Source organism: Amphibalanus amphitrite, unplaced genomic scaffold (genome assembly GCF_019059575.1).
Source record: "Amphibalanus amphitrite isolate SeventyFive unplaced genomic scaffold, NRLGWU_Aamphi_draft 000168F_arrow, whole genome shotgun sequence".
In the NCBI taxonomy this organism is placed as follows: domain Eukaryota; kingdom Metazoa; phylum Arthropoda; class Thecostraca; order Balanomorpha; family Balanidae; genus Amphibalanus; species Amphibalanus amphitrite.
In genome coordinates, this window is record NW_024881663.1 from 170,312 (window position 1) to 192,419 (window position 22,108).

Here is a 22,108-nt window from a genome sequence, read left to right on the forward strand (position 1 = left end):
TTCAAGCCATGAAGACATCATGCCTTTTGGAAATAAAAAGTTTTATTGAGTTAAATAGCTGGGGCTAACTCGTGACTTTAAACCATTGCTTGGCTAAGTTTATTGTTATTGGCTAAGGTGTGAAAACCATTTATCTACCCATGACAGACCAATTCATTTCGAAAACGTAACCTTCCATTGGTGCCCACCTGCTTACCAAAACTCGGTTCGTCAAAAGTTCTTTTAGTAAGCAGCAGAACTGTTGCCGGGAATCATATTCGACCAAAGACTGCAAAGTTTATGCACGCTGTCGTGCAAGTTACGGGATTGGGTTCGATTGGGGGCGTCCACCTCCGGCAGTTTTCATCAGCCGTCGTTGCGATGTGCGGGAGCTGTTCACGTTCAGATCCTGTCTGTTGCCCCTGAAATATGGCAATTGAAGCAGAATGGTTAATTCGCGAAAAGCGGAAGCCGCCGCTCTTCCGCCGTGCCGCGGGTCCGGCCGCTGCCGCATTCTCTGTGCCCGAATCGCAATCCATATAGCCGTGAACGCTACATTAGTACACAGAAAACGCTACGTTTGTGCTAAATTGGCAGAAGAATTCGTGCTTAAAGTTTGGACCCGAGCCGCGGCTCAACTCCGGTCGTATCCGGAACTCTGCAGCGTTTGTCCATGTCGCTTTCCGTCCAACATTAGACGTCGGTGGCATTGTTTGGAAAATGGAGAGCGGGAAGCTACTGCGACGATTTTGTTGACATTGGGACGTTTTGTGCATCGGGTGTTGTAAACGGTGGTCTCTGTTTTTATTTTAGCTCGGCTGGCAGTCTCGCCCCCGGACTCGCGTGACCCATCCCAAATGTATACTGTGAGTGATGAACTGAATCCGGTTGCAGACAGTAGATAAAGCCAATGCATCTGGATATAGTCCTCTGTACCAGTCGTTGTGTTCCGTCGACTAATATTAGTTCAAATATTTATTCACGTCACGATTTTATTGCTCATGATGTCGCAGCTTAGCAGCGAGTTCCCTTTTGTCAGTGCCATCCAGCTTCAACTGCAATACGTCAAAACTGCTCTTGTTATCTGTCACATTGTAGGATCTCTGGCTCGACGCCCTTGCAATAGATTTTGATCGAAGAGACGTCCTGAAGCTTGTGTTATTTATTATTTCCTGTCTAAATCAAAGCACATCAGCTCTTCCACTGGTGGCTCAGTCACAAATTTCCGTTCGGGACTCGGGTGATCATTGCGGCATCACGCCACACGGGCAAGGTAATGTTTTTTCCTTTGAGGTAACTGAATATTCAGCTCGCTGGTCACCCGCCGATGTTTCAGCCCATCCGAGTTATACCCATTAGGTATGTACCCACTGTCGAAGCTAGGGCTTCTGGAATCTGATTTCTCTTTTCGTTCATGACATCTTGCAACATATAGCGGAAATATCAGTCATAACAGAGCAAATACAGATAAACCACACCTGGGATTCATCTTCATTGGTACACACGTTCCCCTTGCCTCCAACGTTTAAATTTCCTGTTGATTGGCTTCAGCAGTTCATAGTTTCCCTCTCCTCGCCTCTCCCCGGCGCGGGCGGCGACCTCGCTGCGGGGGTGCCCAGAGCTCTCCCGGGTGACACCAAATACCACTCCGCCCCCTCCGGTCACAGCTACCTCCCCTCTCCTCCCCCCTCCTCACTCACCCGACCTCGCTACCCACCGATCAGATTGCACCAACGTTGAACCTAACCCGGGGCTTATTGCTACTACTGTTTTGGCCAATTTTAGCGCTGGCAGACGTCGCAGCTGTCATTAGATCTCAGAGCTTTGCAATGGCCAAGCAATCCCCCTGTGGCACGCTAAATCCAACCACGCCCCCAGCAGACTACGCGGCAGACAACTATACACACACTGACAGACAGACATACAGACAGACAGACAGACAGACAGACTTGCCGCCCGCCCGCCGAGCTGACCCGTCCGGCATCCCGATTGTTTATACTTCACTGAGAGCTGTTGATTGTCGAAGGTGGCTGCCGTCGCGCGTCGCACCGGCCGGTCGTCGCTAGTGTCCGCCCCCGTCCCCGCCCGTCGGTGTCGGCGGTGGGACCGTCTGGAGCGGACGGGGCCGGCCGGTGCCAGCTGGAGTTCAGTCGGCGCTGGACGGTGACTGGCAGCGGGGCCGAGTGGGGACGTGTGCCGCGCGCAGGTCGCCGGCTGAACTGCGAGTGAGGACCGAGCTGGAAACTAAGGACTGAGGTCTGGGGACCGAACAGAGAGCTGAATAACGTGAACCAAGTGGAGAACTGAGAACTGAGTGGAGGACCGGGTCCCGAGTAGGGACTGTGCGAATTGAGGCCCGAGCGAGAAACTTTGGACTGGGTGGAGGACTGAGGACTTCGGAACGAACGGAGAATTGAGGACTCAGTGGAAAGCTGAGTGTCGAGAACCAGCTGGACTGAGGTGCCAGGCGGGGGACTGAAGACCAAGGCCCAGACACTGAGGATCAGACGGAGAACAGAGGACTGAACCGAGGAAGGTCGAGGAGTGGAAGGTCTGCGGATACGGTAGGTGCGGCACATTCTATTGTAACACATGGGCATTTATTTTGCTAAAAGGTTGAGTATTTCGTGCTTGGTCTCGTTCAGTGGCGAACGCCGCGAACACCAGTCTTTGTGTCATGTCATGTCTCTGAAGATATTTGTTTTGCATATATTTATGTAATATGGCTATTAGTTATGCAAAATGCAGCTTGTACGCGTCTGATAAGTGTCAACAAGTGGGCGAGTACTGCGAAATGTCACCTGATGGTCGTCATCTGTCAGTAATTCTTTGGCGCGTGCGGGTACCCTACCGTCCTAAACTGCGTTGAGGAAGATTGATAAACAGGTGCCGCGCTCATTACCAAGATAGTGACTCCTAATTCTAGACTGACTGTAGGACTGACCAGATGTGATCGATAGCTTTGTGGTAAACAGACAGCAGCTGAGTAGTGGAGACTGATCGAAAAATGTCAGCATAATCTCCTAACACGCTTGTTTTGTAATGACGATTGTTCAGTCTAAATTGCGGTAATAAGTCCCCCCGCTGGGACACTACTTAAGTCCGTTTTAGCACGTAAAGTAGATTAGTTTTCTATTGATTCTATACATTGTGCGGTGCTAATCCAACTCATAAGCGACGTTGATAATGCGGCGCGCTGCTCGGTTCACCCGACCTTGCAATCGAGACGTGCCCTAAACTATGCCTGTCAGCCATACCACCCCACAGCTCATGTGACATATGACGCACGCTCTGCGCCGCCGGTTTTCGGAGCCGATCCCATCCTATTAGTGGGTGGTATCGGTGAAGCCATTCGGTGCTGATCCCATCCTGATTAGCTACGTGTCGAGCTCGTCTGGTTTACCAAGTGATCCCCTGGCCGCCGTACGGAACATCACCGCTCCGCGGCGCGGCTGTTGCATCGCCGCGCCGGCCACTCGGTGAGCTTACCGGCCGATCGGGCCGGGGCACTTGCGGCCGGCCGGCGCGTCGGTTTCCATGTTTATCGGCGGGGCCAAACAGAGTCGGTCCGGGGGAGCGGAGGTGCCAGTGGGGGCGGACACGAGCGGCGGGACACCGGTGCCGCTGGGACACTGCAGGTGGACAGGTGTGGGTACCGCCATGGGACCCCATAGATGGACAGGTGTAGGTACCCATGAGACCCTGTATACGGACAGGTGTATATAGCTTTGGGACTCTGCAGTTTGACTGATGAAGATATCGCTGGGACCCTGTATGTACATAGACAGTCTGTGGACGGGTGTATATGTACATAAGGTACCGCTGGGACGCCACACCCAGACGGGTGTAGGTACTGTAGGTACATACTAGGTACCGTTGGGACCCTGTAGACGGACATGTTTAGGTAGCTTTGGGACCCTGCAGTGTCGGTCTGTGGGCGGGCGTAAGTACCGTCAGCTTGTGGACGATCCACAGGACCACCTGTCGGTATAGGCATGCATAGGTACCGGGGTCGTAGGGAATGGAATAGGGACTAGTGTTGAAAGAGCTGTTGGAGAGGTAGGGGGAGGGGTAGTTGTGGAAGGCTGGCGGCTGGGTTGAGGATTGATGATTTCTTGGACTAAGCAGGAACCTATCTATTAGTGGGTGCCGTTAACGAGCTTTCTTTGGTTAACCATGCATGATTTGAGGTCCAAATTTTATGTAAAAAGATATTTTTACGAGATAAAGCAACACTAAAATGCGGATCGAGATCAAAGATGCATTGCGGGAAGGAAATTTGTACCATAACATGGGTACTAAGATGTGCGGCTTTGCACGGAGCCTTTGGCACATCATCCTCTGAGAGGTGATGAACAATACCGAGACACTACTCGCGCGCTAACCGTGAGACTACACGCGCATTGACCGTGAGATGGGCAATGCCGAGAACATACACCCACGCAAGCCGTGAGACGAGCAACGCTTAAAGGGACACTCCCACCTTAACATTAGTTTTGAGTTGAGATAGCCAAATTGGTGGCCATGGCCTGCAAATACCGGTTTGGGCACTCACAACATCGACAAATGCTTTAATTCGGAGATATGGAATTTCAAACTTGCAGTTTTCGGATTCTAAGGGGCTAGTGCATTGGTATGCCCCCTTAGAATTTGTGACGTCAGCGGAGATCTAACGATTTTTAAATCTTTTACTAAAACGTTTGGTAGCACGCGGTGTACATGCTGCTTTGCGCGCAACAAATGCCGCACTTTCAAATAAAGTCGCTAGGAACAGCGGAGATCCCAAAAAGTAAACAAAAGTAAAAGTCTAATATCTTGAAAACCGGTGAATATTTTTCGATGAAATTTGGTAGATATTCGTTTTCGCTCTTTCTGAACCGAGCGACATCACTTTCGTGCCAATTCATTAACTTTTTTGAAGGTGGGAGGGTCCCTTTGCTAGCGTCCAGGCGCCATCGGCAGCCTGTGTTCTCCAGTCACCCATGGGCCATGGCTCGCCTATTGAACCCTTGTTTCTGTATATATGTCAGCCGTCCGTTCAGGTGGAGCCGAACTGGCACGTTTCGTCTTCCAGCGGGAACGGTATGGGTCTGAGAACACGCTTATTGAGCTTGTGGAATTCAAGTGTAGGGGAGTCAACATAGCCAATCGTTAAGTTGGACTTTCGCCTTCTTATGAAATTAGTTTTGTACCCTTCAGCAAGAAAATGAAACTATGTGGGTACCTTTAGTTTGTTCTTCTACCTACTGAGCTCATTCTTTTCTGCATGACAAATGTTTTGATTTATCTGTCTTAAAAACGTATAGAAATACGGAGAGAGTGTAAAGCACGGCCTGTCCCGTTAGTTCAATTCCAGTCACATGCGGAACTTTATATACCGTGGCGGTTGTAGCTACAACCCCAATTTTTAAAAGTACAACCCCAATGGCAAAACTACAACCCCAACATTGGAAAATTAAGAATTAGCCTGAAACACATGAAAATGAACAAAATATGTATCCCTTCAGAAGCAGATAATTGAGATATATCAAGAAAGTGAAGATATCAATAAATTAGGACATCTTTTTGAATTCCAGATGCTAAAAACATTGAAAGTGCTCTGTTAAGAACATATTACTCCGCTGAGACAGTGAGCAGAGCATGATATGAAAGTCAATCACTTCACACTTCTTAAGCATACTAAGTGAATCATATTGAAAGTGTTCCAAAAAATCTTAACATGTAACATGAAAGTGTGAAGCAAAAAAAAAAATCACAACATTCATCATACTTTTGCAGTGGCGAATCCAGCTCAGAGTTTGGGGGGGGGGGCAAACCATAACAATTTATCGATTCTTTCCATGCCTCGTCCATATGCGTAATATTAAAATTATGCCGTTTGGGAGGGGCAAATGCCGGACATGCCTAAGAGCTGGACTTTTTGCACGCGTTCCCCGCCAGGGGGCGCCACTGAGGAAGCACCTTCTGACGTCACGATAAAACTGCGCGCACTGTGCGCATGGTTCTGTAAGCAAGTAATATAGTGGTGGTTTAATGGTGGAAGTTGGAATAAGTATTTTGACGTTGTAAAATTTCAAGCCGTTTTTGTGAAATTAATTAGTATATGCATTTCAAAAGTATTTATTTAAAGTGTAAAAGGAGAATAATTAGAAGAACATGCATATTTTTGTTCCAATAGCTTTTTATGTGAGACATGATCGGTACTAACGGGTACTTCTAAGAAATAGTGAAGAAGTACCAAACAGCCTGCTCGGCTACGATCGTCAGCTGTCCTTTGGAGCTGGACTTCAACGCTGTAAAAAAATGTGTGCTGAATTAATTTCTAGTTTCACCAAAATATAAGCAATTTATCATTTCCTTTTCACTTTTGTAATTATTGTTGAGTGAAGAGACATGTTGCTAGTTCTGAGAATATAAATTATTAATTAAAAAAAACGAAATGCGACCGTAAGTATCTGCTACTAAATTATCACTCTAACCAAATACATGGAGAATCTTGCTACCATTGCTTATAAAACGTGCTTATCAATACACAAATGTTTTATTTCAGACAAGAAGGATTTATTTGCCTGAAGTCTTGCGTCATGTGCTACTGCTTTGATTCCAAAGACGCTCTCCGGGTCGGGGTAATTTAGTTCTTCATCGATCGATAAGAGATTTTGATTCCATTGATATCCAAATTGATAAGCTCGGCACCATGGAGTAAGGGCGTCCCCACAGGGGTGACGCAGGAAATATGAATGGCGTTTACACCGACAGTAGTTTCCCACAGCCGGCAATGGGAATCTCCTGTCGGTGTAAACGCTACTATAGTCCCATCCAACTCAAACACTGGGGAGTATCCCCGCACTTTTGAGGACGGAAATCTATGGACCTGCTCGAAAAATAGTGGATAAAATACGGCGAGCTTTCAGTTTTATGGTTGGGTCTCCCTTCCGAGGCACATATTTGCGGGGGATATTGGATCATATTCCCCCGGCGTCCTGATGATCGGCGCCCAGCTCAACGTCGAAGGCGCCCTGATACGCGGCACTGCTATCTGTGAAGGTGCCCAGGTTGCTGCCGCTCGAATTCGCCTACTTAACAAAACCTCCGTTGGTGCCATCTCAGTTTCCTCGAGGTCAGGCAACCTTCACACGCCGTTGGCTACCTTGGCTGGCCGGCGACTCGTTCCCCTCGTGGCGACGCTCTTGACATCCAGTCAAAAGTTGGAGTGGCTGGCGCCCCCAGTGGGGGCCGGGGAAGGGGCAGTGGGCCTCCACGTTGCTCTCTTCTCGAGCCTATGGTGACTTGGCTCAACTCTCCTCAATAGAATCTGGATTCTGCACGCTGTATGAACATGGGCGTATTGTATTGTATGTATTGAACAATCATGAGCGATCCACATTCTGAAAGTGCGTGGCGATTACTGCTCAGACACCACTACGGACAATACGGACAGTGGGTGTGACAATCAGTAGTGCCATTCATATAGAGGGTGTCATATATGAGCGGAGAGGCAACAGTACAGCTGAGCGGAGAGACAACATTAAAACAACAGTACAGCTGGCGTTGCATGGAGCTGCAGGCAACCGGACAGCGGAGGCTTGCGAAAAATAAACAATTCGTCACTTCAACGTATAAACAATAGTATAAAAAGCAGCATAAACACATATTCTCATGGTCGAACCCATGCACTAGCGGCTCACGGCGGGCACAGGCACGCAGTGCGGTAGCGGTACCGGATCACACGTCATGGGCGTTGTCTCAGCATAGGTTGTTATGAGCGGAGAGGCAACAGTACAGCTGAGCGGAGAGACAACATTAAAACAACAGTACAGCTGGCGTTGCATGAAGCTGCAGGCAACCGGACAGCGGAGGCTTGCGAAAAATAAACAATTCGTCACTTCAACGTATAAACAATAGTAAAAGCAACATAAACACATATTCTCATGGTCGAACCCATGCACTAGCGGCTCACGGCGGGCACAGGCACGCAGTGCGGTAGCGGTACCGGATCACACGTCATGGGCGTTGTCTCAGCATAGGTTGTTCGCAATCTAGTTGAAGCCTAAGAAGACGCGGCCAGTGGGGTCTCACTGCTGCTGAGGCGACCTCGGAGACGATGCGTCGCCCCTCCTGTCGGCGACCTGCAGTGAGCAGGACTCCAGATAGCTGTCTGGCACGTTGTCGACACTGCCAGACGCTGTCAGCAGGCCTCACTGCTGCAAGTGATGTGCAGATGGACGCCAGGTGACTTCGTCTGCAGGCGATTCCGGAGACCGCGGCCTCACCAGGCAGCACCACCTGCATCGCCATGTCGGTGTTTCTAGAAATGGAAAAATAACAGTATCGGTGAAGGACAAGCAATACAATGTATTCTGCTTTCCTCTCTTGCAGGTATACGTAATCTACAATTATCATTGTTCCTATTTCATTCAACTGAACCTGAAAATTCCATATTGGCACATTGTTTGACTAAATTTGTGTAGTTGGGAACAGGGGCGAAGCCACGGTGCGACGACTGGAGGGGACATTGACCATTTTGGAGGGGAAGAGGACCATTTCAAGTCGATTCTTTCCATGCAGCGCCATAGGCGTAATGTTAAGGATGGGACGAGATCCCCTCCGTCCCCCCCCCCCCTGTGGTGACGCCCTTGGTTGGGAAGCAGATTGTTTGAAATACATGTTTGGCTGAACAGTGCGGAAAATATTTCATTGATCACTATAGCTGCAACAAAAATACTGAGACAGAAAACATTTGCGCTTACCTTGCTCCTTAGTCAGTCCCGCACAACGGAAGTGGTACCATTTATCGCAGCCGTCGCATCCGACCATCGGTGCTGCACTGATGCTGCTGCACTCCCCACATTCCCAGTACCTTAGGAGCGTCTTGGCTGTGAAAAGATTACATGAGTCATGGCGCATACATGAATATAGTAAGATGTTTTATATGTTTAACATCGCATAGCAAAGACACAACAGCTGGGAGTCAAGTGTAAGGACTTTTGACAAGGGTGTTTGAACTCAGTGGGGTGAGGTTTGGTTGGTCAAGAGTGGTCATTTTTAGCAATACTGTTTTTGACTACAGCTTTGCTAAGTATGACTACGGTGATGATGTCATGGTAATCAAATTTGACCACCATTATACCAATTTTGCACCCTGGTGGAGAAAACACAAGTTTCAGGTAACGGGAAGTAAGATAGGAAAGTTATTCCGGCAGTTCTTAAAAGAAGACAAAGAATCTTGATTCTGGCTGTTGTAAATGGGGTCCAAGGTTGAACAGAGCCAGCATTTGACGCTGAAATTCAAAGTTTGAACACAATGAAAAAAGATGCTTGATATCACTATAAAAGTTTATTTCAGGGGGAAATGGATGCATTCACGTAAAAGCGCACAAAAGTAGGTACTCTAGCAAAGTGGATTACTTAGGTACCTACTGAATATATCTTGCCAAACAGCTGTTCGGAATATCAAATCTGACATACAGAATTTTCAATGGCCATTAAAATAACATCATATCACCATTTTCCCAGTGAGTGTTGTCATTTTATAAGCAAGAAAAGCTTTGCTAAAAATGACGCATGACGAAGCCTCATCCTACTGAGCTGTCTGACATGTCTCCCTGTAAAAAAACATGTGGCCCTTATATTGTACATATATATGATGAATATGTTAATAATGCAGAGAAAACACAGTATAAATTATACCCAACGTTTCATCTTAATCGACTTTGTCAAGGGTGTTTGAACAGCTTGAGATGAGTGGAGTGTAAGGGTACCTAGGTACATCTGAAAATAAACTGAAACTGCGTTCAATTAACATTGATTTTGATAATACATTTCACAAATCAACTGCTAATAACAATCATACTAAAATAGCACGACAGATAACTAACAATCGCATGAAGAACTTCTTGATTCGCCTTGACATTGTCGTCAACGAATGTTGTCTGAAGTTACACATTTGTCTTTTCTGCGCAGCATTTGTGTTTGCCATTTACCGCACCAATGTTCGCCAGCGGTGGTGACTTTTCCTTACCTGCTCACGAAACGTCACACACGACATGACGTCACCCGAAGACGTCATCAAAAAGTCCAGCTCTTAGGCGTGTCCCAAATGCCCATTATGCCCCCCCCTCTGAATCCTGATCCGCCACTGTACTTTTGGGTTTTCTCACTAAATATTTCATACCTGTGGGCTGTGCTTATCAAAGAGATAAGCATAGATGAAAAGTTTGACACAAAACAGTAAGCTTCAGAAATAAATTAACCTAACCTAAGCCTCCACCCTATGTAGCATTCAATCACCATAATCATCAAGGCCGATTATATCAAATACATTTCTTAAGTGAAATATCACTCTGTTCGCAATTTTGTCAGTTGGCACAATACCACCAATCAGCACGAATATTTGGCTAAAATGACGACACTTGAAATCAACGTTGACGACCATAAAAAGTAAAAACCAATCCTGTGCGATAATTAGTGCTGATAATCTTACTGACAGGTTCGCGAACAGAATGCAAACGATGCAAACTAAGTCACATGTAAGCCAGCATGACGCATTTGATACAAATGCAAGGTTTTGGCGACGTCTGTCAAATCAGCAGCAACGAATATCAGCCTCACAGCAGCATATTTCGGGGTCTTTCGATTTGGCTGAAAATCGGTATCCAGGGCCTCCTCGATGCGCTGATTCCGAAAATATGCCTCTTTGGGGTGGTATTTTGCACCGTTAACGAGTTAATGACCAATTAACATTTTAACGGGAAACGGCGGGGTCTTTCGATTTAGCTGAAAATCGGTGTACAGGGCCTCCTCGATGTGCTGATTCCGAAAATGTACCTTTTTGGGGTGGTATTTTGCACCGTAACCGAGTTAACGACCAATTAACATTTTAATGGGAAACGGCGGGTTCTTTCGATTTAGCTGAAAATCGGTATACAGGGCCTCCTTGATGCGCTGATTCTGAAAATGTACCTCTTTGTGGCAGTATTTTGCACCGTTAACGAGTTAACGGCTAATTAACATTTTAACCGGAAACGGCGGGGTCTTTCGATTTAGCTGAAAATTGGTATACAGGGCCTGTTTGATGCGCTGATTCCGAAAATGTACTTCTTTGAGGTAGTATTTTGCACCGTTAACGAGTTAACGACCAATTAACATTTTAACGGGAAACGGCGGCGTCTTTCGATTTGGCTGAAAATCGGTATACAGGGCCTCCTCGATGCGCTGATTCCGAAAATGTACCTCTTTGTGGTGGTATTTTGCACCGTTAACGAGTAAACGGCCAATCAACGTTTTAACGGGAAATGACGGGGTCTTTCGATTTGGCTGAAAATCGGTGTACAGGGCCTCCTCGATGCGCTTATTCCGAAAATGTACCTCTTTGGGGTGGTATTTTGCACCGTTAACGAATTAACGGCCAACTAACATTTTAACGGTAAACGGCGGGGTCTTTCCATTTAGCTGAAAATCGGTGTACGTTCAGTGTCTCAGGGGCAGACAAACAAGCCGCTATGTGTTCCTAGCCATCGTGGCTGTGAAGAGTATGCGTTTTGTTTACGATTCGCCAAACAATGCATAATACATTTGCTCGTTGAAAAAAGATCATCTAGTTAATTGAAGTATTCGGTGATATGAAAAGGCTGTGGCATTTATTATTTAGTTTCCTCAGGTTGAGATAATTTAGATCCAGTGTTATGTTCCTTTGCGGCATTGTGTTCGGTATGTTGTCCTCGATTGCAAAATATCTCATGTCTGATCGTCTGATCAGTCACTGTTCCGGTTTATACTACCCGTTTCCGTAATAGACGTATTCCAGACGACAGTGGAAAGAAACAAGTATTCATAGGGACTGTGATTTTGGGCGTTTACCTACCGTTTCCGAATCGCCACGACCAGTACCTAGCGGCGGAACACCCTCAATTAAGGGGGGCACTGTCGACTTTTGATCCCATTCTTTCCATGCAACGCCCATAGGGCTAAAAAATGCCAAAATCAAAGGGGGCACGGTTCCCCGGTGCCCTCCCCGTTCCGCCGCCTATGGCCACGACCATGGTGGCGACTGGCGATACCCGAGTACCTACAACCAGGCACATAGCCAATGGAGGGACGACAGGGTCAGCCGTCTCTCCCTGGAGATGGACCACTTTTTTTGTAAATGAAAATGTGGGCCCCTCCCGAAAAATAGTGGGCCGAATCCGGGGACTTTTCGGGTTTTGGTGGGGGTATACCCTGGGCTCCGGCAAACTACAACCCCAATGAAAAACAAAAAGTTCCACCTCTGATTCCAGTGCAACTAACCTGCCTTTTTTCCATCGTCTCGCCGTTCGTTCAATTAACGGCTGACGCAATTTGTCCAACGGGGATTTGAGCGACGGCTCCGGCCAGTCAGGTGACTGCTGAGCTCAATATCCGTGCCCCCAGGCTATCGCACCTGACACGTCCCTCCTATCGAAGTGCGCTAAGCAATAAAGCAATAAATGACTCGGAAAACAATGATAGCGGTATCAGGTCACGTGCGAACGAGGCTAAGGTGCCATGGGACTTCATTTTAAAAAGATCTTCGTTATCGAAAAGCCAAATTTAGTTGTTTTTGTAGTAAAAAAGCAAATTACTTTTTTCACATTTTTTATACGCCTCCAACCATTAGGACCTTACATTTTTAGCCTGTTTGTTGATGTTCTTTTGCTCACCTTGGGTCGAGTTTTGTCGTCGGAGCCGTTATCGGTTCTGTCGGTTGATTTAGAGGCCGGGAAGTTTTGCGGTTTGTCGTGTGATGGCGGTCAGATTGTGGTCGGAGGTCGACGGGGAAGCATCTCCAGGCCGTTTCTACTCATCGCAGCCGCCACCATGGGTGATTCGGACGACCATGACGTCCATGGTAGGGATCCCGTCTCCGTTCCGTCCAGCCCGCGCTGACCGCACCCCCGGGCGGCCCCCAGTTATCATCAGGAACTGGTCGGTCCGTCAGATTGTTTGGCCGGTCATCAGCTGTGCAAATAACGCCAGTGGGCGACTAGTTGAGCAAATGAAAGCCGGGTACGATTTAAACTGTCGATATGATGTGTGCCTGGGGATTACTGTCCTTCTGCCCCCGGCAGCCCTCTTACTAATGTGGAGAGAAAAAGTCATCTAAGATCGGAAGATAGGTATTAAATGTGGTAGGTACGCATCGACGTTAACTCACTCAAACGTATTGATGGTGAAGTACCATCAATTGATCACTTAGCTTATATTCGTGGTCGGGCTGTTAAAATTCGATTATTATCATCGACGATTATCTGGAAACCTTGGGATGCTTTTGCCAAAAAGCAGAAAAATTGACCGAGTTATGGTCAATGTTTCTTATAAACATTTTACAGCTGCAAAGCCTTCAGGCATATCAAATGAGAGGGCGGGGCTTAGTGTCAAACTGAGCAATGGTGAACAATATCAGCAGTAGGCGGGGCATGTTTTTTGATCGCTGCAAAGCTTAGTTACTTCGATAGCTATTTCAAAGCATTTATGTAGAATTAGGTCGATGCATGTGTGCACTGTTATAACCCAACATCCTACAGGTCTTTCTCTGCTGTATCAGACTGGGTGGATATTGTATACGCACCTGAGAGGAAAGCCAGCGGCGCAGCTCTCTGAATAGGAGAGCACCACTATCCTCGGCGACTCGCCATTGATGTGCGGAGGAGTCGTGACGACAGATGACCTCTCTGTGACCATACAGGCCGGTGGGGCGACGTGTATTGATCTGTGTGACCGGGTGTATTCACTGTCCGCACCACTCCCCCGTATACGCCGGCTCTCAATGGCTGCCTGCGCCCTGAGCGGTATCACCTGTGGCGGATGAGAGTTGGTGGAAGGACAGAGGGCTGCCGGCAGGACGGATGGGACGTGGGAGACGGCAGACGGCAAAGCACCGTCAGCTGGGGAGTCAGAGTATCCTTGTGTCTCGCATCGGAAAATAAGTGTCCGTTTGAGTGATTGCACGGGCTACAGAAGTGGCTGTTTAAGCTATAATCTTTTTTATATCGAGATAACTAGTTCGGAGGACATCATGCTTGTGAATGTCAAATATTGCTCATCGCTATACCTACCTATGTTTATACTATATGTTTTATAGGTATTACTCTGATTTCAGCCTTTTTTAACTGAGTTTTGTCAACAAGTTTGTGCATACGTACTATTTTCGAAAAAAATTACTTGGTGCAGGTACAACGCGCTGTAGGTCGCTGTCCAAAAAAAAAAAACTGACGACCTGTGTTAAAAAAACTGACCGTTCTCAATCTCAATAACCAAGTCTGCCCTGAGTCTGGCTGGATGAAAGTTGAGGGCACTATTCTCTGTAACTTCATAACTTAGCGTCCGGCGGGTGGTCAGTGATTCACTTTGCGGCTGGACGGTGAGAGGGGAGGGGACGGAAGCGTCAGTGGCCGGCGGGCTCTCTACATAGAACGGAAGTGGTCCTGTTAATATCATCCACCGACGGGCTCTATCGGAAATATGGCACCGGAAGGACGCGGACGTGACCTCAATATGCGCGAAGTACCTAATCATCAATGCCATTTTGAAACGAAACAGTCTCTTATTATTGATAGCTCATGATGATTGACAATGATGTTTGTTCAGTCTCCTTAGATGATCGTTCAACCCATCTCATACGAAGCGTCAAGCGATGTTGGGTTTACTGCCTTGCGGCACAGTCTAGCAGCAGGCGTTCATCACTGGTTCCATCTAGCGGCAGAGCTATAAGCTCACGTGCACACGTCACTGACCGCCGTCCGGCTGTCATCAGTCAGCTGCTGAAGTGTTGCTAAAATCAGGCAGATATTTGCTCTGTTTAAAACAGCACAGCCCGGGCCGATCTATATAGATCCTAGAAAGCTCCCACTGTTGTAAAACACGATTGGCAGCATCACGGCACTGTCTAATCCCTATCGTGAATTGGTGAACATGACGACGACTCGGCAAGGAACATGTTTGATTTCAACGAAACGTTATTATTCATTCGTCGGAACACGGATTCATCATGTCAACAGTTCTTAAATGCCATGTAGGTAGTAGTAGTGTGTCATGTAAAAGCTTATAATTGCGAATATTTTTATAGGTATCTTTCTAAAGCCCCGTGTTGACAGAAAGTAGGCACCTACTTAATTCCTCTAGGCATATCTATTACCGTAAAAATAAGTTTCGATAACGCGCCCTAACAATACAGTTGTATGGGCTAAACGCACTTGCAACATGTCTTGCGAAGTGGAGATTCTTTCTCATATGAATCGACTGGATGAATCTTATGGTCCATAGCATGTTCCTTAGGTCTGTCTATGACTGACTATGGTGACTGCATTCTGCGACCTGACTGACTGTGATTCTACGACTGACCCTATGACTCAGCCTCTGTGACTCTTTTTCTATGGCGCTGTAACTCTGACTCTGTACTTCTGTAACTCAGTCTCAGACTCTGACTCTGCCAATGACTCCCGCTCTGACTCGATGTGGCTCTGTCTCTGTGTGACTGCGACTCTGACTGGCTGACTCTGCGACTCTAGCTCTGTCTCCTTGTGACTGACTCTGACTCTGTGGCTCTGACTCTGGCAGACGGTGAGGAGATGAAGCACAGCTTCAAGCTGTTGCTGTCGATGAAGAAGGAGCCGGGCGGCCAGCCGCTGTTCTACAAGTCGGACGGACAGCGGTTCGCCCGCGAGAAGACGGTCAAACTGAACACGCACTGCCAGTACCGCATGGACCTGTCGTTCACGCCGCCCCGGGAGGTCGAGTAAGTCACACGATCAGCTGCTCATATGTACGGGTGATTTTTTATACAGGACAAAAAGTAAAGAGCAATGGCGGTACCAGAAAACAGATCAACTGACAGCAAATGTATATCTTTGTAAAAAGCACATTCTGACATTTCATTTGCACATACAAACTTTGAGTTTGAGCTCCGTTTAGGCTTACAGAACGAGCTCGCAGTGAGCACAGTTTTAATGCACGCAAGCCTGGAGTAATTGGCGATTTTGGGGAAAACATTTTGTTGTGCGCCATTTTCACGGAACTTCACAACAGAATGAGTCCCAAGAAGTCTTTAAAAGGTCCTGAAAACAAAATGACAAACAATTTCCTTTCACATGGATATACTTTTTTGGCGTTTGTTATATGTTTTGGTATCTCTAGGCTTAAAAACTTTTTGCCCTGTAAAAAAATCACCCTGTAGATGGCATGCCGAAAAATTCACACATCCATTTACAGCCACCCATTCAACCATTCGGACAAACTTTCTTTTAAAAAAATCTGCTAAGAAAAAACGATTTGAGGGTGAGGTGAACTGACTTTTCATATCAGAGTTCCAGCAGAGAATAATCAAAATGTATGCTGTGTGTGCAGTTCAGACATCGTATCTATGTCCAACAAAAAATGCGGATCAAGACCGTACTCATTTATGCATTTCGGTAATAAACGTCCAGTGCATCAGTCAATACATCAACGTGATACAACGTAGGTGACATGGGCTATCAGGAAACAATATTTACATCGAGTTATTTACAATTTGAAATGACGCATACCGAATGAATCTCAAACGGCATGGGTAACACATTAAACGCCATATTCCGTATCGCTTGGTAAATTGCAGCTCCGCAAATATCCCAGTGTCGCAGAGTCGCCCGCCGCTACCTTGCTTTTCGTGCTGATCAGACTTCTTGTTATCAAATCATCGACATCATGTTTATGGGAAATGTAATTGTTGTTTTGGATGGCAACATTTTAAATGTATTATTCCCCTTTCTTGACCGTTTAAAGAGGCATCATTTCATAACAGTATTTGTACCAATGGCACACCGCTATTCATACACAATAGCCTGGCGTTTGACCTTCCAGCATCCGACCATCTTACTTTGGGCTCGCATCAACCGTCTCGTGGGAGGTGTTCGCTGAGGTTTGCTCGGACGCCTCAGGCTCCGTGCCGCCCTCTGCCACGGGAGCCTCACGCCCCACGTGCTCAACCGTGTCCTCGGCCAGCCAGTTGTCCATCATCTGCTTCCGCGCCGCCTCCTTGGCCTCCAGCTTGCTCTTCTGCAGCTCCTCCCACTCGACCAGATTGGTCTGAGGATTGTTGGTGAACAAGTACTCGGCTAGATAGTCGACGGGGTCTTCGGGTTTCACTTTGGCGCACTCCAGGAGGCCCTGTGTTAGCGTCGGTATGACGTGTTTCATGAGGTAGCTGCGCAGAGGCAGTGAACGCGCTTCCAGCGCCTCAAGTTCCTGTCGCTTCACCTCCGTCAACCGCTCCATCCAGACCATCTGCTCGCGGCGGCGGCTGTCCATCTCCTCGCGAGCACACCGCTCGGCCTCCTCGCGAGCTTGGCGCTCCTGCTCCAGCCTCTCGGCCTCCTGGCGCTGCCGCTTCTCCTCCGCCTCCTCCTTGGTGAGGCCGTAGTTGCGCGGCGCGCCCAGTCGCTTCTGCAGAAGCCGGCACGTGTCCTCCATACCCTCGCTCTCGTCTTTGGTCACGTCGACCAGCAGCGGGTGTACCTCGAGCTCGTCGAAGAAGTTGAGAACGGTGACGTCCTCGCGGTTGTTAGCCCGATACTCGGTGAGCCGGCGCAGCACGGCTTCCTCGGTCCAGTGCGTGCCCTGCACCTTCTCTTCAGGTAGGTTGATCGCTCGCTCACAGAGGAGCTCGTCAGGCGCGTCCAGAGCAATCACCAGCTCTGGCATGGTGGCACGGTTGTAGGCCGGCTCTCCCTCTGCTGGTGCGTCATCTGCCTCCTCGTCGACACCGAATAGGGCCTCTGCTTGCTCTACCAGCTTAGGAAAACCATCGAGCACGAATCCCTGGTTTCGGCACGGCTTAGATCGGATGCGCTCTTCCACGAATTGGAGCACGGTTGCGTCGTCTAGGCGGTTATCGTGGTTAGCGGCGCGCTGCTCTTCGATCTCAAGGAGCAGCTCGGCCGCCTCCTCTGGGGTCATTTTCTCCTCGTCCTCTTCCTCTTCTTCTTCCTCTTCGATTTCTGCGTCGATGTCAGCGTTTTCCTCGTCTTCTTCCTCCTCTTCCTCTCCGAGTGTGGGACTTTCGCCATCGCCCTCCGGTTCGTCAGGCAGAGTCACAGGAGGCGGGTCTTTGACCGGAGGGTGCGCAATCTCCTCAAGATTCTTGATCGCTGCTTCAATGATCTCGCTCAGGTGAAGATGGTGCAGCTTGTAAATTTTACACAGCTTCTCTGCCAGAAAAGTTTTGCCGGATACCGGTGGCCCAAGGATGCAAATCCGCATCGGCTGGAGCTTCCGTTCCGTTCGAAACTCTTTGACGACATCCGCTATTCCCTCCACAAAGCCACTCTCGGAGCGTCGCTCTTCGATGTTGTCCGCCAGGAACATGCTCTCCATCTTGAGGTCCGTCGTTACAAGGTCGGCGTGCAGCAGGTTCAGGTCGGTGAGGAACACGTCTTCCTTGTCGGCTCTCTTCACCTGGCCGGTGGACAGCTCGGAGCTGATGGCCTTCACGATCTCCCGCTGCGTGTTCGAGAGGCCGTCCACGGCCAGGATGTAGCGCGTGGTGGGGCGCGTGTCGAAGACGCACTGCACAACTTGTGCCAGGTCCAGGATGTGGATAGTTGGGACCACATTGTTGCCGCGACCGAAAATGGTCAGCTCCTTTTCGTTGTGCCATGCTTGCTTCATCCACGAGTGGAAGATGTCCTCGCCCTTGCCAAATGTTGCGCCTGCTGCGATGACATAGGTTTTGAACTTCTTTTTGTTAGTTTTGCCCAGTGCAAACGTTGTCTTCTCGCAGTTGAGATGCTCCTGGAAGTGTGGATGTGGTCGCCGGCGCCGATAGTCGTCCTCTGTGAACGGCGAGTCTGGATCGTCCGGATCCAGCGGCTTCGTTTTGGCCCATGTCATTACGGTTGAGATCAATATGAACACCTTCCTTTTTGGCCATAGCTCCAGTCGATCATGCAAAGTCTCCACTGCCCAGGTGGCTTCCTCGACTAGCTCCTGTCCTCCGGAGGTTATGTCATAAATGATGACCTCGCATAGTTCTAAACAAGCCAACAAGGTGTCCCTATCTGCTGCTTGAGCTGCTGTCAGTACAAGCGTCCCTGAGGGATCTGAAACAGTTTTCTCGTGCCTCTGCACACCATGAATTGTGGTCAGCGATTTCTTTTCCTGTTCAGCGTCGTCATTTTCTTCGTTTTCTACTTCTTCCTCTTCCTCTGGAACAACAGCTTGCACTTGACCAGTGAAAAGCTCAGCTAAATTCCGACCGAGGTACGAGTCGAGCGTGCTTAAAAAGATGTGTTTTTCGAGCTCGGGCTGTGGCGTTCCCTCTTCATTGTCTGACATGTTTGCGTTCTTATTGTTCTGATCCTCAATTCTTTTAGATAACTTTTCCTAAATGGTAGGTACCTTTACGGACGCAGCTTTCTGGACTGTTCTTACAAGATAAATGCACGTCATACGACTAGAGGGATAGAAAGATGTACTCACAGTCAGACTTATGAATGATTATCACAGTCATATAAAATGAGAAAATTAATGGTTTGATGCGGAGCACAAGGTCGCAGGTTACGCTGGTACGCTGGTGCGGCGATTGATTTTAATTTTTGGAATTAGTCGATGCATGCGTAGATAGCATAAAACAGTCCTCTTTCCGAAGGATATATAGGTACCCTGAACGGTGGGATTGCGGGTTTTCATGGATCATGGACTTAAATATGGCAAAACTATGTAAGATAATTGAAATAAAAATACATGCAAATATTGTACATGCAATAATGTACGTAAGATTATTGCATGTATGTCGGTTGAGGTCTGAAAAATATTCGCACCGTTAATATGTCGCTCTTTATAATTTCAGAGCTGTAAACTTCGGTGGGGAAAACCTCGAGTTTCACGAGGTGACGAGAGACAGTACTGCGTCGGCGTACTCGACCTTCTTCCACACGCAGGACTTTGATATGACCAAGAAGGGTCACCGGAGGGAGGTGCCCGTGATGGTCACGGTAAGCGAGCAAAACCTTGCACCTGACCGACATTGCTTATTGGTAGCATATTTAATTGGTCGTGTACCTAATTAGTTTTTAGCTGTTAATATTCGATTATCATTGATCGGGGATAAGTCTTTGATGAGCCATTATATATAGCTAACGGCCGTTGTTTTGCAATGACGCTTAGGCACTCCAATTTGCTCTTGTTAATCATTGTCGTTAAACCTTAAATTAATGATGCCAGTTGGAGCTTGTCGGATCAAATTCGAACCCTCGCAAAGTTGTTATTTTATCGCATTATCAATCACTCGACATTTGATTACGTCAGAATAAGAACAGTATTCGACTTCCATATTATTTTTCCATATGATTTGAAGATAATTTGAAAGTGATCGCAGTCTCCATAGTAAAGGCAATCTCAGTACCAATGTAGTTGCATCAATAATTTGCACATTTCGTACTCCCTGCTGATTACCTCGAGTCTCTCAGGGTTCCGTATGTCTTTATATAATGTATGTCTTTCTTCCCCACAGCTAAAGGACGTGGGAGAGATGCGACTAGTGATACAGGTCAAATGCTACGACCGAGACAACGTGCAGCACAGCGAGTGGGGCTCCAACTTCCACTGCATCGAGTACCTCTGCGAGGAGCTCGACTGCCGTGCCGTCGACATCGTCAAAGAGACCTTCAGATAGGGCCACCGGCGGCGGCGGAGGGCAGGCGGGGCGGGGCGGCGCTGGCGCGTGGGGAGTGCTCGCTGGCGTTTACAAGTGATTTATGGGTGTGTCCCGATCCAATAATCGTCGGCCGGTCACGTGCGGCGCTAGGTTGGTGGGGGGGGGGGGGGAGAGGGGGTGCGTGTCTGAGGACCGAGGAGGCTCGGTTGGCGGCAGAAGGCTAGCCCGCTGACACGGACGAGGCACGGGTGGGTGCTAACGACATTGATACTGCGGTCACGCAACAGCCAAAGGTGCAGCCACCTACTGTGAACCCCCCGCGTGAGCCGAGGGCTACTAAGAAGCGAACGGACATAGCTTATAGTGTTGTTTCAAGTCAAGCCAACGGCTTTAACGTGCTTATGACGTAATGATAATTTGTTGATGGCTCACTGATGATCCCCAGATATTTTACCCCTTGGAGTACATAAATAGTTTCACCCTTAGTTTTTGTCCTGTATGTTTCCCGTTTGTCGCTAGAAACCGTGCCATAATTTTCTGCATTTCCCAGTGTTACTCTGTGCCGACTTTACCTACTTTACTGCTTGCGAGCTGTTGTCCGAATGTGACCGTTCATCGTTCGGTGTGCCTCAGCATGCCAATCGCTGTATATAGATGTACGGCGATAAAACAATGTGATGTTTATGAGCCGTGTCATGTTTATACGCACAATCAGAACAATAAATCGTGACAGCGTGCCGACTCCGAGAGACGACAGCAGTACCAATCGAACCTTTGTGTACATCGATATTGATTTGCCGGTAAACGGCTATCATCAAAGTTTGGAGAATGGCTTCAGCACCAGAGATCTATCATAAAATTTCATCAAAAGATCAACGTCAAAATCCTGCACTTACTTTACCATACCTTTGCTGCACCACACTTGTCACATTGCTAGCACGCAGCCTACCATATTTACCCACTCTACTCGACCGTTCCTGACTTTTCGCCTGAGTCGCATTTGACCTTTCCTCGTCGCCAGTCCGTCCACGCAACAGCTGTCTGGAGCGTCGGTCCGTGTACTCAGTCATTCCGGACCGGTCGACTGTCTCACGTTGGCGTCTGTGTCTGCTGAAATATGCAAAGCATCGAACAGCAGGACCTTCGTCGAGTGGTACATTACTTCTGCGGGCTACACACAAGGGTGCATTGGCAATGGCGGAAGTACGACGCATGTGACAGTTTGTCCATGCTTTTGCAGCGACGAATCGGGAAACGTCATCACTCATCAGCCGTGCATTGCATGACACCAAAGTCGATGAAGGAGCTAATAACTGTGAACGATAACTCAAGTACAAGGTTCCGCAACTTTTGATGTTTATCACAAGAACGTTAAGGCAAAACAACAAAAAATGAGTGCTGCTATGTTTTTGAATAGAAAAAAATCCACAACCTTCTAAAAAAATAATGTAAAAATAGAGGCTTTGTTACAAGGCTGGGCTA

General features: G+C 47.9%; 2 protein-coding genes across 3 annotated transcripts; one reads left to right on the forward strand and one right to left on the reverse strand.

Annotated features, from left to right (window-relative positions):
• Nucleotides 1–1,979: 1,979 nt before the first annotated feature.
• On the forward strand, nucleotides 1,980–21,367 carry LOC122383602 (CB1 cannabinoid receptor-interacting protein 1-like). Of its 2 annotated transcripts, none has more exons than XM_043370196.1 (4): nucleotides 1,980–2,543; nucleotides 15,556–15,733; nucleotides 19,820–19,964; nucleotides 20,483–21,367. In XM_043370196.1, the coding sequence occupies exons 2-4, from the start codon at nucleotides 15,567–15,569 to the stop codon at nucleotides 20,642–20,644; spliced, it is 474 nt and encodes a 157-aa protein (XP_043226131.1). In that variant the 5' UTR covers nucleotides 1,980–2,543; nucleotides 15,556–15,566; the 3' UTR covers nucleotides 20,645–21,367. The 2 variants fall into 2 exon arrangements, with proteins under 2 accessions (XP_043226131.1, XP_043226130.1); XM_043370195.1 differs by lacking the exon at nucleotides 1,980–2,543 and adding an exon at nucleotides 12,741–12,847.
• Nucleotides 16,381–19,554, reverse strand: LOC122383601 (adenylate kinase 7-like). The gene has a single exon (XM_043370194.1). It carries the CDS (start codon nucleotides 19,303–19,305, stop codon nucleotides 16,846–16,848), a length of 2,460 nt encoding a protein of 819 aa, XP_043226129.1. The 5' UTR covers nucleotides 19,306–19,554; the 3' UTR covers nucleotides 16,381–16,845.
• Nucleotides 21,368–22,108: the final 741 nt, after the last annotated feature.